The 14,672-nt window shown below is 53.3% G+C and overlaps 2 protein-coding genes across 2 annotated transcripts; one reads left to right on the top strand and one right to left on the bottom strand.

The window, feature by feature from the left end:
- Window positions 1–393: 393 nt before the first annotated feature.
- On the bottom strand, window positions 394–1,104 carry LOC125502143 (uncharacterized protein F54H12.2-like). Its single transcript, XM_048659908.1, has one exon. The coding sequence runs from the start codon at window positions 1,102–1,104 to the stop codon at window positions 394–396; it is 711 nt and encodes a 236-aa protein (XP_048515865.1).
- Window positions 1,105–12,749: 11,645 nt separating this feature from the next.
- LOC125502155 lies at window positions 12,750–14,269 on the top strand. The gene is made up of 2 exons (XM_048659948.1): window positions 12,750–13,032; window positions 13,107–14,269. The coding sequence occupies exon 2, from the start codon at window positions 13,244–13,246 to the stop codon at window positions 14,108–14,110; it is 867 nt and encodes a 288-aa protein (XP_048515905.1). The 5' UTR covers window positions 12,750–13,032; window positions 13,107–13,243; the 3' UTR covers window positions 14,111–14,269.
- Window positions 14,270–14,672: the final 403 nt, after the last annotated feature.

Raw genomic sequence — 14,672 nt, 5'->3', positions numbered from 1 at the left:
GATCGAACGCGGTCAGACAATAACCGTAGGGGTAGTCCGCCCGGCTGATTCCGTTTCCCTCGTTTAGAAAATGAATGCCAGTTCCGGGAAACAACGTTTGGTACGCGTCCACGTATAATCTTGATTTCGTAAAGTCCGGTTGCAGGGGTTTCGAGGGTATTTGCTGGCCGTCGACGTACAGAGACAGAAAGTTGGTTTTAAAATGTTGAAAATTGAACGGGTTGCGCGTTCGGTCGCCGTTGAAAGCCTTGTTATCGACGAATCCGATGATTATTCTTTTCGGCAGCTGGCCGTCATTGCCTTGACCTCGACCCTGGTGAGCGGATACTTGGCCGTCCCTTTCGCCAGAGCTCTGGCGTGCGCCAACAACACGCCGGGGTTTATCGTGACTCGTCAAACGAGCAGAGTGGCCTCTAGAATGTGCATCGTGTGAGCGTTGGTGGTTTCCATGATACAGAAGGCGTCCCGCGATCTCACCAGACGCAATCGCAACTCCACGCCGTTTAGAAGGAATTTCTCCTGATTGAACACGTCGCAATGAAGGTGTCCCAATAAATCAACGCTGGAGCCGTTTTTGAATAATCGTTCGCGCTCTGCGAAACCCTTATTACCGGCACCAAGTTCGTCCATTCTGCCGGCGGTATCCCCGTACCACAGCGTGGTCGTCAGATGCGAATTTTTGGCCGTATTCTTGTAATTTAACAGAGTCTCTATGTATGCTCTGTACGCGTACGCGTTGTTGGCCGGGGAGACGAGTTTTTGATTGAAGAAGACGTCCACTTGACTGAATAACGAGTGCAACAGGTTGTTCACAGAAGCTGCGATCGCCGCCGCTGTCGGGGTCTTACCGTCCGAGCTCACCAGCTGCACCCCATCCAAAGGCGGCATACTGACTCGCAGACTGAGCATCGTGTGCGACAGGTCGAGGTACTCGTCGCTCAGCCCCGGAACCATGAATTCAATCGGTGAGTCGTCGGTGAGAGACGACACCGGCTTGTAATGCACCCACTGCTCACCCTCTATCGTCGTCTGCGTAGGCGGTAGAGTGAACAAGTCGAGCTCCGATATCAAACACTCGCACGAATGAGCGTGTAGGTAGGCCATCTCGGATTATCGCGTACCGAATATGTCAGCCACAGTTCGTTTCTTGCAGCACCCGTTATTCTTCTTCTTTTTTCTCTTGTTTTGGTCGTTTTCGCTGTTCTGGCTCTTTTTCTCGGGGCTACGTCTTTTCTGCCAGCTGCTTTTCGTTTTCCGGCCAAACGGGTCCGACGGTCCGTCAGAAACTGGCCGTTCGGTACACCGCGACCCACCTTATATCCGTTTCCCGTCATCAGAGTTTGGAGTTTTTCCTCAGCTTTGCGTCGTAGATTGCGCCCCGACTCGGCGACTCGTTGTTTCACCGACTCCTTGAACGGCGCGTCCCGACCCACGTCCGAAATTATATTTGCTCCTGTTCGTAGCGCCTCCTTACCGATTGCTCGCGCCCCGCTTCTGGGTAGGGGGAGAACGCTTCGGAACAGCCCCCCTAGGAAGCTTCCGATACCGTGACCTCGCTGATACGGGGACCCCGCGTAAACGCGAGCTATCCCTCCGCCGACTTGGTTCTCGTAATGCTGCACGTAGTGACTCATGGCCACCGTATTAGTGTATTCTCCTGAACTGCAGCGTTACCGTCAACGTCCCGTGGGTGAATGGCAACGGCCTTCCCAGCTGATCCCTTATATCGATATCGATCGTGCGAAAGTTGGAGTTCAGTAAGGGCAGATAATGCGGCGGGGACAACGTTTTGGTCTCCGAACTCCCGTGGCGAAGATCTTTGCTGTTGGTCTGCACTATGCGTAACAGAGGGGCGTAGACGTCTCCTACGATTCGCGGTTCCATGATGTCGCAGTAGACGAACATTTGCGCAGGCATACCAGCCGCTACGTTGTGAGGGTGATCCGCCTCCAAAGTCTTGACGATGTTTCGCGTTACTTTGGTGAAACCGAGCTGTTGATACAGACCGGGGGAAATCGACAAGTAGTGGCCGGTGGTACACCCGCAGATGCAAGTAACGGCGATGCGATCCTTCGCGATACCGGCGTAACCGAATTCGAAATGTTTTGCCAGAAGCGAGACGCCGCTCAGAGCTCGCACGATCTGTTCGATGCCGGTGTAAACGCCCAGGTGTATGCGTAGCACGTGGGCGGTGACGCGATTGTCCTTGGACTTTGGTATATCGTCGAAGAGATCCGCCGGCTTCGGTGAGATGTGCTGATGCAATCTTACGGTGTTGGACCCAGCCGTCACCGTTTGAAGAGTCGTTGGATATTGAACCTCCACAAAGGCAACCTCACATTCGCCGGTTAGCTCTATCTGTCGCGGCAATTGCGTGGTGTATTTCGTCGTGGTGTTGTCTCCAAAGTATCGCATCGAGCTGTTACTCGGTAGCGTCAGATAAAACTGATCCTTGTTCATGCTCGGTGTTTCGACAGGCTCTTCGCTGGGATCCAGCTATCAAATTTCGAGGGATACCCACGCCAACTGACAAACAGTTTCTTACTGGCCCCTTTACCACGCGTCCGTATTATTTTATCCACCACGAAATAATTATCCTTTTTGACGCGCTGCAGCTCCGCGTCGTAGAACAGACCGTCAATCGTCTCGCTGGCTAAATCCTGCAGCGCGTAAACTACGGGGCTGCGTTCGTAGACTCGTGCGATTTCGAACACTTCGTCCGTCCAATTGGCTTCGTAGCCCTCCCGAAATACTCCCTTTGCCCTGCTGATGCGCACTCGATCGCCCGCGCGAAATCGCGCGTGGCGCGACGACTTCTGCGCTTTACCGCCTCGTGTTTTTTCCATGTTAGCGCGGGCTGTCGCGGCGTTTTCCAGCGTCACCTCGGAGGGGGTCATTTTTATGGTCGAGTGTACGGTGCGGTTGTAGGCCTCGACCAGCTGCGGCAAAACGTCCACGTATCGTCGGGTGTTCGCGTGCGTGAAATATCGCCACATTCGTTCCTTCAGGGTGCGGTTGAAGCGCTCCGCCACGCTTGCTTTCACGTCGGGGTTTCGGGTGACGCGATGCCGCACGTTACGGCCGGCGAGCATCTTTTGGAATTGGGCGCCTACGAACTCCTTTCCCTTGTCGGTCTGCAGATGCATCGGTCGTCGCTCGGTCGATTCCAGCAAATCCTCGAAAACCTTCGCAACCGTACCCGCGGTCTTGTCCTTCAACGCTCGCACCCACGCGAACTTGCTCAACACATCTATGACAACGAGAAGGTAGTTGTACCCGTCGTTGTACTGTTTCAGCGATCTTAGGTCGGCGAGATCGGCCTCCCACAGATCGTCGACGTTTTGTACGCTGTAGTGGGCTCGCAGAAATCTCCTTCGTATCGTTTTGTGCAGCGTGTACGCGTCCTGGAAGGCTAACCAATCGTCGACGGCTGCCATAGATATTTTATTTCCTCTAACGGCTCGCTTCAATCCGCGTGCACCCCCATATCCCGCGGGGTTGGACGGGTCGTAGTACAGCTTCTCCAGAAGCTTTATCGTGAGCGCAAGGTGCACCAGCGGCCTTTCCCCGTTTGAACGGGTCTTGCCTTTTTTCACGGAGTACGAAAGACCTCGTCGTCGTCGCCGTCGTCGAAGTCGTTGTCGTCGTCGTCGTCGTCGTCGTCGTCTGAATCACCGTAGTCGCCTTCGGTCGGTCCGCAGCTATTACCACCACCCCTCTCAGCGATGCTCTTGCTCCGATGCGCTCTCAAAGTCGCAGCGTTGTTCGCAGGCCGTCGATACGGTTCTTCCGGTGAAACGTGCGTTCTCAAATATATCGGATTTCCGATGAACTCTTGCGGCGTGCTAACAGCTTTGAGGAGTCGGGCGAAATGATGGCGCCCCGTCGCTTGCACGGATTTCTTTCTCGCACAACGTCGTTTATCAAGTCGATTATATTCGTGCGCCGTAGCTGATTACCGTCGACAACCACTGTCCCGTGACTGTCCCACTCGATCGCCCCTTTGGCCGTCAGATAGTTCAACAGCAGCTCGGCTTTGCGTCGAAACTTCAGCGGTACGCTGATCAAGATGTCGTGTATAGGTACGGTTCTGCAGCCCACCGGAGCGTTGTCGCTACCGCTTTTATCGACTTCGTCCACGCCCCCCGCAGACACGTCGCGTATACTGAGTTGTAGCGGTTTTCTCGTTTCTCCGGCGAAATACAAATATCGATTCAACACCAGACTGTACAATCGCCATTTCTCGCGATCAGATTTTCCCTTCAATGCAAGAATATCGTTCATCTTCCGGTCTAATCTGCTCACGGTGTTCGCGGTATTTGGTTTTTGCGTTTGTGCTTCTGTTTCCGTCTCTTTCGCTTCATCTTTCCCGTTACGTTGTCGTTGCAACCGCTCCACCGTTTCCTGGGGAACGAGTATCATTTTTTTCGCATGCTCCATGTCTGCCTCGCGTTGCGATTCTATCCTCCGCCCCCGAACAGAGTGGACACCAACCCGCCTATGATGGGCGCCAGTAATAGCGGTAAGAAGCCCCCGTGTTGGACCAGCAATTTTTTCTTACTGCTCTAACTGCCGCGGTTACTGGCCAGCCGACGTAAGATTCTGCGATGTCTCCCCAGCCGTGATTTCTGACGATCACTGAGTTCGACGTTACCCTTCAGAGTGTTGAGGGCGCACTCGGAGATATTTCTCACGAGATTGTCGTCGGCAGCGCGCAGTAGCGCCAAGCGTTGAGGACCGCTCAATTTGCAAAGGGCGTGTAACACCGCGGTGTTGGATGAACGGAACCGCCCTGGTCGATCTGTTCGCGGTGACATTACAGGTGAAATACTGGAGCACCCCGCGGCCCGTCTCGCTTTATATCCTTCCGCGGTAGGTGAACGTAGCGGTGTTCGTCCGTGGGAAATATATCTGTGCGAAATCGGCAGTTTTCGGGCGTCGATTGCTTCAGATCGAGCAGTAAATATCCGTGGGGCCGATTCGTGGCGTCGTTGTAGGCTTCCTGTACGAAGCGCGGATCCTCGGGGTAAACTTGGCGTGCGAGGTGTTGTATTTGCGCCCGGTCGCGGGGGTTCTTAAAGAATATTATATAGTTCGCGTTCAGCGAGATATCCCGCTGACCGCGACCTTAATGAAAGAGATTCTGCGTGATGAGAAACACGCTGAGATTCTTGTGGTGACACCCCTTGGTGAAGAGATCGACGACGGCTCCGTTGGACGATTCGCGCATCAAATCGTCGAGAATCAGCAACTTTGGAAGTTTCGCGTCGTCGGAGTCGTAGTCACCCTGCTGGGGTAATCCCTCGCGATACTCGATAACCGGCGAACGATCGGACGTCGCCGTTCCGCCGTACAGCGGTTGCCATTCTGCGTAATACCAGATGATTCGCAAGAACTTTGCGTCGCACATATCACCGATGTGTCGCAGAAATGTTTTGACGAAATTAGATTTCCCGCAGCCGGATGGTCCGGCGACGATGGCGGAAAGAGGATGCTTCCAACGCGTGTCCATGGCGAGTACTCCGAACTCCGATCCATCTGCAAGTTATTATATACAGTTATCGACCGTTTCGTTGAAAAATAATTACCGCGGCGGGGGGGCCATCCGCGTTATCGAGCTGATCGAGCGCGCGGCCGCTATTTCGGGTCGCCAGCCTGGACGGATCAGCTTGCAAGCGTCGTACGGCTTATCAGCTGATTCCGTACGAGGGGGGCCCGCAAAAAAGCTAACGGCGGCGGTCCACACGGCGTGTCTCATCAACTTGTTTACACGACAGCTAGCCGCCCCGCCGGTATTGCATACTAACCTGGTAATGTGATCGGTTACCGCGTCGTACTGGCGCACGGCTTCTTCGGAGATGCACATGTATGTGTGTGTGCGTGTTTCGCACGTGCCGTGCGAGGATATACATTGAGAGTGAGAGCAACGTCGAGGCGAATTGCTTATTTTCTTCGTTATCGTTAACGGACTCAAATACTTTGCACGCCGTGTACAATCATTCATGTCGCCTTGTAACCGAAGGGTAGCGTGTCGTAGCTGTTTGGACAGAGTCGACGCTTCGATTGAACCAGACGACACGTTTTGGAGATCGTGCGCGTTACCACGTGATGCAGGTTGGTGCGCTGGATAGCGCGTCGCTCCACCGTGATAGGATCGTGGGCGTCGGTCACCATGCTTCGGACGGATTGAAAATTTATCTTTAGACCTGTCTGATAGTTCAGAGTAACGCCTTTGACCTTGCACACCTCGACCTCATCCCGATCGCCCGGGCGTTTCACTACAAAGGCGTAAAATTTCGGACCCCCCGAGACGAACGATCGTATATAGCTACCGGGGCCGTAAGCCGCCAATTCGTCCGTCAAGTCGCCCAGAAAATTCCCTGTCGGCGGTTTGTATTCGTCGCGGGTGTTCTCGCTCTCCACGTAAATGACAGAGTCGGTGTCAAAATACAATACCCTACGCTGCAATTTTTCCAGATAGCTGTAGAGCTTCAAACGCGCTTGGGCCGTGGTGTAGGCGGCTAAGACGACGTTGGTGATGGGCGACGGTATCGCGCTTTCCCCCGTACGTCCCCATCGCGCGTAAAGAATCCGCTCGTTTACGGGCAAAATATCGTGAACCTCGACGTCCGGATCGGTGAGAAGCTCCAAGAGCCTCTGCCGCTCGTTGATCACCTCTGTACGCGGTAAATTATCGCGCTGCCCGAATTTACCCCAGAACGAATTCAGACAAAGTTTCGCCACCGAACGCAGCCCGGCGTTTTTAGCTATCTTGCACCCGTCCAGGCGGATCCCCTTGACGCGCTCGTATTCCTCTACGTAGCGTTGGCGAGATGTCTCGTCATCGCATTCCGCCGGCCAGCCCCTGGCCTCCTGCTTCAACTTGAGAAACGTGTCTATGTATCCGGCGAACAAACCGCCTTGCTTCGTCGCGGGATCGTGCGAAGTGCTATCGTATTGCCATATTTCGCTGACATCGACAATTCTGTACCCCAGGGTGATCGCTTTTTTCAATTCGTCCGACACCCATGTACCGCTCAACCGGCGGTCGGCTTCGTTCGCATGCGGGCAATCGTCGGGTGTCGAATTCTCGCAACACGTGCGACACAACGGAAACATCAATTTGCCGTGCATGCGGACCGGCAGCAACGGGTGGTAGAGATTTTGCGGCGGAAGCACGACGCATTTCACGAGGCCCTCTACCGCGTCTAGATTCGCGTTGTCGGGCCCTGTCAACGTCTTACAGGAATCCCCCACGTGCACCTTGGGATGTCCAACGGGGTACCGCCCGTTTTTGCATACCCACGGATACAGGGAGCAAACATCCACATAGCGAATTCGCTCCCCCTCGGCAACCTCGTAGAACCGTTTCGTGTTGTTCGTACGACCGCCGAAGAACGCATCGCGAGGATTTAAACACTTTTCGTTTCTCGCGACGATCAACGGGTGTTGCTCCACGTACGCTCGCAGTTCCGCGTCGTTCTTCAGCATCTCGGCGAAAACGCACTCCCACATCTCCGTCACGACGTAACCGAGCGCACGCATTCTGACGGTCTTCGCGCGGGTTTCCTCGAAGCGCTTATTCATGCAATCTTTAGCCACCAGTTCTTCGTCGCGATTCGCTGTGAAACAATTTCGGCATCCGTGCCAGTAACACCCCTGAAATTCGAGCACGTGTCTGATACCATCCTCGGTCACGTAGTAACCGTCCACAGGGCGACCCGTTTCCGGGATACGATACTCCCTGCAGCGACCCGCGTGCATTATCTCTATACCGATTTCGCGTTCTTTGCAGACGAGCCACTCGACCGCCTTGGTGGACTGATTGTCGGTCATCCGATACCCGCGAGACGGTAAAATCCCGATGGTATTGTCTTGCAGGAAATTCTGCCGAAATAGCACCGAACACGCAGACGCGATGGTGGTGCTTTGCGAGAACGGACAGACACCCCCCTGCGTGAGGAAAATATCTCTGAACGCCAAACAGGCTCTTCGAAGAATGTCAACGTCGCTTCGGCAATAATCGATCAACTCCTTGTCGAACTCAAATACATAGTTTTTTTCCACAGCCTCGTTGTACCACGCGTGGAATGCTGTTCCTTCTGCGGTCCCCATGCTGTCCGGCGAATAATATTCGGCTGATGGTAGCGGGCCAACGTAGCCGCGATTCGCCGGCGTATTGAATAAATGGGGGGAAAGTCCCTTGCGTGTTTCTACGGGGAGCCCGAAGGCTTTGGGCAGCGCCGCGAGAGCCATAGGCAAGTAAGCAAGCGAGTCTAAAAATCGGGTGTGCCCCGTTTCCATGAGTACGATTTTGGTTCCGTTCAGAATTACATGGGGTGGATCCCTGTTATGTTCCACCAGGTAGCGTAGAACAAATTGCGCGTCGAATCCCCGTGTGTTGTGCGCCAGACATAAAATTTTGCGGAATCTGTGTACGGGCCGCGTTGCGAATTCCACAAACTGTTTGACGGGATCGATGTCGAATACGAATCCGCGTACGGGGCCGCAGATGGAACACGGTGTGCGGATGTCGGGTTCGCGTATACAACCGGTGCAAGCCTGTTGAACCACGCATAGGTTGGGAACGTGTAAATTCGATTTACGATCCCTCTCGTCCAGCGTGTCGCACTGCTGCGTCTCAAAATCGTAGAATACGAAGAGATGTTCCGCGTTGCCCGTAGCTGCCGCGAGTCGCCTGATGTAACACTCGTGGTTTACCGGACGCCGGCAACCACAGGTTTGGCACTGGATTTCTCCGCAACGGTGAACGCTTCTAGATAAATCTACGAACCGATCGCATCGGTCGCAAATCCGCAGAGTAGCGCATATCGTTCGGCGCGAATTAAACGATCCGCGAAGTCGATGTTTTCGCAGACACTCCTCCCCCGAGAACCACCGCCCGCAATCGGTGCAGCGAATCTTCGCGGTCGTGATTTCGCACGCGGGTGTGCTGGCGCAACTCGAGCATTTCGATGTACACCGGTGATCGCCGAGGCGCCGATAAGCGATATTGCAAGACTCGCAAAACCGCGTATTCGCGGCGGCCGCCGTGAGATTGAGTATAGCCTTGTAGTGCCTGCCTAACGGGTAATACATTATATTCAGACGACCAGTCACGTGCCCGCCTAGTCGGATTATTTCGCGCGTGCCGTCGTATATCGGCTCCTCACCGCGTCCGAAGGTATTAAAATCGTACACCACGATGGCCAGGCCCTCGGTAGCGAGGTGGGCTTGAAACTTTACCATCTCCGGTATACCGCAACTGTCTTTCGGAATTTCGACACCCGCTAACCCGCATAACCGCAGCGCTAGATCTTTCTGCGCTCGCGACGTAGCGTATCGTACAACGGACCACCCTGGTTCGTTTTCGTTGAGATTGGGCGAGTCTTTCCGCCGATGAGCCCGCGATACGATCAACGCCCGCGGCAAACATATGTTATCCCTGCGTACGGCGACGAGAGACCGTTTGCTGGCATCCTCGTTGGTCAGCGCGTTGTGAGATTTGCCTCTCCCGATCGGTACGGTAACGTGATTGAAAGTCACCCCAAACTCCTGATCGATGCAAAATGCGGTCGCGCTCTGCGATAACTGGAATATCAGTGTCCAGAGATCCTCGTACGTACAGTCTTTGGCGGGGCGAAAGGACAGTCCGACGGAACCGTGCACGAAAGACGGGGCGTCGAATCCGAAGCCCACGTAATCCGTGTCGTGCATAACGCGACTCATAGCGTACGCGTGTATATCTCTGATGGCCTCCGCCAACCAGTCGATAGGATCGCGCGTGTCGGGGGGTGTTAAAATCCGCAGTGTAATTTGACGACCGTTTAATCGAAAACGATTATAATATTTCGCGCGTTCTTCGCGTATCGTGAATCTAGCACCCGGTGGTCGTACGCCGTCGTTGCTCTCCTCTCTCTCTACATCGGCTAGATTCGCTTGTCTTGTACGACCTTGGCCGTGCTGAGTGCATGACGTGTTTGCCGTTACTACAGTGACATCCCCGTCGCAGCGTAACGAAGGCTGCGTTTTAGATGTACCGGCGCACCCGTTTATGCCATGCCGTTTGAACCATCGTCCTGCGAAAGGCGATGATAGAAGGTTAGTCCCATTGTAGATTTGAGAATACACCCACACACACACACACACACACGCATGAACGTGTGCCGTCGGTGATTATTCTTCTCTCTGGGCGGTGAGCATGTGAACGTATTGTCGCCGGGTGTCCGGTGACAATTGTTGCAGCCGCTCGTATAAAACGCGCTGCATATCCCGGTCCCTGTTATCGCTCACATCTGACTCTACGCGGCAAAACATAGTGCATACAGCGTGTACACTTTTCGTCTCTCTCTCTCGCCAACTTGTTACAGATATACGCGTATACGCCGGCAAAATACTCACCATCCGATTGCTGTTCTTCTTCTTCTTCATCATCTTCGTCTTCTTCTTGTTGTTCTTCTTCTTCTTCTTCTTCTGATCTTTCGCCCTTCGCCTCCTGCTCATCCGTCCATATCTCGCGATAGCCGGGTTCGCGCAGATCGATCGGTCTTCGATCCAGATCCCAAACGTCAAGGCGCTGAGGTCCAATCGGTGAATCATCTATGGTTAGGGCACGAGTGTGATAATTACCCGCGCTTTGTCACAACCCACCCGCCCTCGTACTTACTTGACCGTTCGATATCCGACTCATTATCCCACGAGAAGTCAACCAATTCTTGGTCAGCAGCTTCGTCGTTATCTGGGCTCACGTTATCGCATGAACGCCCGACGCCGCAGCTGGGCCTACCCACCTCAATCCATCCGGTGGACGGTCCAGGCATCGGCTCATCGGCCACGGGTGCCATTGGCTCAACCGATACCCCGATATTGTCGGTGAACGACCCAGATATCGGCTCAGCCTCGGAGAATGCCGCTAGCTCAGCTGACTCGGCTGCTTCTAGCAACATCTCGTCGTCGTCGTCGTCATCGAAACCACCCCATTTGGCAGCTACGGTGGCGAATGTTGAATACGCACGTTTTTGTACAGAATTACGTCTCACTTACCCCTCGATCGCTCAAAGTCATCCATCAAGCGGCGAACAACGGCGAGCCCCGTTGTACCGCGGTTCTCCAGCACATCGACTACTACCCCTAGATGATCACCCGCACTGTCAAACACACCACGCGTGTACATACGACCTATAACGCGATCGCTGCACACCGTTATCAAAAACCGTAATTTCGGAAGTAACTGTTCGTCGGACATGGAGGCCAATGCCCAACACCATCGAAAATCACAGCATCGCACCGCCCGGGGGTTGCAGACCCTGGCGAAGCGCAGCACGTTCAAAATCACTGTTGCCAAACGCATTTCAAAGAACTTCGAACTTTGGTCGTTTTCAGTAAACTGAGTAGTTTCGAATTGACAGCGAGTATACATATGTCATTTCTTACGTATACTCCCCACCCCGGCGCAAAATCCAAGAAGAGCGTTTGTCGTACGTATCGGTTTGCATCGTGTATGCGTCTCATAAACGCTACAGATGCCCGAATGTGAGTAAAGATTCTTCGTATGCAGGCGCAGCATTGTCACAACAATTGTGTATCATAGCGGTCATAGCGGTAGAGCCATCTCGAGCTAGGCGCAGAGGATATCCATTTCGCAAAGTGCAAATTCGGCACCCTCTTATCCGAGAGGCGACTTCTCGAAGTCCTCCGCTGCCCGAGCCGGGGCCCGCTCCTCCGCATAAGCCGGTCTCCGCAAAATTGTGTGGTTGCGTTTTCTGTGCTGCATCGCGGTGGGGGTCCTTTGTGTAAAAATTACGCACACCTATAGGGCAGACGGTCAGCCAGCGCCCCGTTCTTCTATTCGCGATGCACATTGTGTCAGTGTGACAAATTATGCGCGAATGTGTTTGTGCGACAATGGCTGGGGGGGTGCATCCGAGGATGTGCTTGCGGTCGGAGAGCTACTTCATTATAAATCCATTAGGCGAAAAGGTAAGGTCATTTTCTTTGGACATGAAAAGTTTCGGTAGTGTCGGTAGTGGACCAGAAAAGGCCGGTATCTGACGCAACCGTGCAAAGTATAGTGGTTTCGTGAAATTAATCGCGATAATAATTTCTGATTTGCGTGTTTGCAGAAATCTGTGAAGAATATCAATAACAACAACAGCCGTTAATAACAACTACAACGTAGGACAGCTAAAATTGTGCAAATATACAGTGGTCTCGTAAAATGAATTGTGACAATAATTTCTCATTGGCGTGTTCGCAGAATCATGTCTGAATACATCCACCCTGACGAGGTGCTGGCCCTGGTGGACCCTCGTGACCATTGGCTTCACGCCGAGGACCGTCGGGGCGGGGAGTTTCGGCATGTAGTCGTCGTACCCGAAATCCCGATCCCTGTCGAAGAGGATCCCGAGCTCATCGCAAGGGAGCGGGATTTCGGGTACGACGACTACATGTCGTGCTTGAGTTGGGACGAGGTTTCCGAGGCGTCGGAGCACGTGGTGTACGGGGCCCCAGGACCAGTGCCTGAGGGGGAGATTTGGGGGCGAATGGCGGATGGCGTTTAGAGGTGGCTTGGCGAGGGTGAGCCATCTTCGGATGAGTCGGAGTGGTCGGTGGACGGGGATGAGGATGGGTGGGTGGACGGGGATGAGGATGGAGGGGTGGACGGGGATGGGAATAGGTGGGTGGACGGTGAGCAGGTGGATGGGGCTGGGTGGGTGGAGGGTGGGTGGGACGACGGATTAGATAACGGGTTGGACGACGGGGTGGACAATGGGTTGAGCGACGGGGTGGATGACGGGTTGGGTGACTGGGTGCGACAGGAGGACGAGAGGTACGCGAGCGATGACTGGGACTGAGACTCGTCCTAAATTACGTCGACAACGACTGTGACAAAAACGATAACTGACTTTTTTATAAATAATTAACTTGTGACCAGCGGGTGGGTGACCGGTGGGCGTACCATCTACCAGCTACCCCCAAATCTTGTACAGGCGGAGTAAGGGAGAATGTGTTGCACTCTGGGGGCGCACCAGGGTGAGTTTGATCTGTGAGATTTTAATGTCCTGTTATTGCGCGTGAATACATATGTGCTTCTTTGGTTTGCGCAGGCGTCCCGGCGACGTAGTGTGAGGCCCCCCCGGCAACTAGATAATTTTGCTGATATCTGCGAAATAGCGGAACGGCGTCGACGGCTGACCGACCATCGCAATCCAGTCAGTATTCCTGAGTCTGATCACACGCAACCATGGCGTCAGGAAGATCCGGATTGTCGCGAGAGGGGTGCAGCAAGTTGTTCCGAACCTTCGAAATAGCTTTGAAAAAGTCGGACCGTCATCTTCTCCTGTCGTCGAAGTATGGGTTGAACGCTTCGTGGTCGAAGAAACTCACCGTGGGACTTCGCCTTCGCATGAACGGCACTTTCGAACCCGTCGTGCGATTGATTAACAATTACTCTAGCGGTGTGTCGCTAGGATTGGAAGGTTGGGCCAGCCTGATTGCGAATTTGCCGAAGCTGGAGGAATACTTCGTGAAGAAAGATGCTCCCGGTGACAACCTGTTCGCGCTGGTGAACAATACGATCGCGCTAGATGGTGGGTGTTCTTTGCGTTTTACAACGGCTCACGGTGCGAAGGTGATCGCATTTTACTCGACCGAAACATCGGGCAACGGTGACGACGCTACCATCGAAAACTCAACTCAGGAGGATGATGAAGAGGATACCACGACGCAGGGGGCCAAAAGGCGTAAAGTTTACACCCCAGTAATCGTGATGCAAAAAGTAACCTTCGACGGCCTGAAACACATAGCGTGCTGCGCAAACGAGCGGCTGCTTCAGCTGGACGCGCTGCTGGGAGACGTCAACAGGTCCAAGGAATCGGTCGTTCGCTACTTCGCTTCGATAATCACGGCTAGGAAAATAAAAGCGCCAACTCTGCAGCAGATTCACGGGGCCGTGTGCGACGACATAGAGACTGCGCGAGAAGTGGTATGTTTGCAGTTTGATATAGGATTCCGAGACTACTTCTTCGATATTGTTTACTGCGAAATGATGCGCTTATTTCTGTCGTATATCGTTGCCGATATTAGGCAAAGTGTTTTGATCCAGGGGTAGTTGAAGTTGATGTATAAATCGGTACAATGATAAGAAACACATAATTTGTATTAATTAGGTTTAAGATTCCAACACCGCTATATTTTCGCACAGAAGGAATTGTCTATTTTGTATTATCTACAGTTAAAAACGCTTTGTATTACCTTAGTTCTAAGAATAAAAATTTTTAGTCGTTATGTTTTGAAAATATTTGCAGAGTTTACACTTTCGTGCACTCGTGAATACTCATATTTCAGAGCAACGTTGTGTTGGCAGCACGTGGCCGCGGTGCGGGCCTCGGAGATCTTCGGCTATAGTCAGTAAGATGCGGAAAAGTTTTTCAAATAGGTACGTCACCGCCAGGATGCCGGTAGCTGAGTAGCCGTGATGCAATTCGAACATCGGCGCCATCTTGTATTGAGAATTTCAAAACTAGTAACCAAATCAGATTTCGAAAAACGCGCGCCGTCTTGGGTTCCGGAAAGGGCCGCCATCTTGAATTCGAAAAACAGGCGCCATCTTGTGTTTTGGAAGAGGCCGCCATCTTGATTTCGAAAAACGCGCGCCATCTTGGGTTTCGGAA

Source organism: Athalia rosae, chromosome 8 (genome assembly GCF_917208135.1).
Source record: "Athalia rosae chromosome 8, iyAthRosa1.1, whole genome shotgun sequence".
NCBI classification, from domain to species: domain Eukaryota; kingdom Metazoa; phylum Arthropoda; class Insecta; order Hymenoptera; family Athaliidae; genus Athalia; species Athalia rosae.
This window is presented reverse-complemented; position numbering and strand designations above follow the sequence as displayed.

What these genes read in the sequence shown, in the direction of transcription:
- LOC125502143 (XM_048659908.1), bottom strand. Translation starts at nt 1,104, where the DNA reads ATGGCCTACCTACACGCTCATTCGTGCGAGTGTTTGATATCGGAGCTC.
- LOC125502155 (XM_048659948.1), top strand. Translation starts at nt 13,244, where the DNA reads ATGGCGTCAGGAAGATCCGGATTGTCGCGAGAGGGGTGCAGCAAGTTG.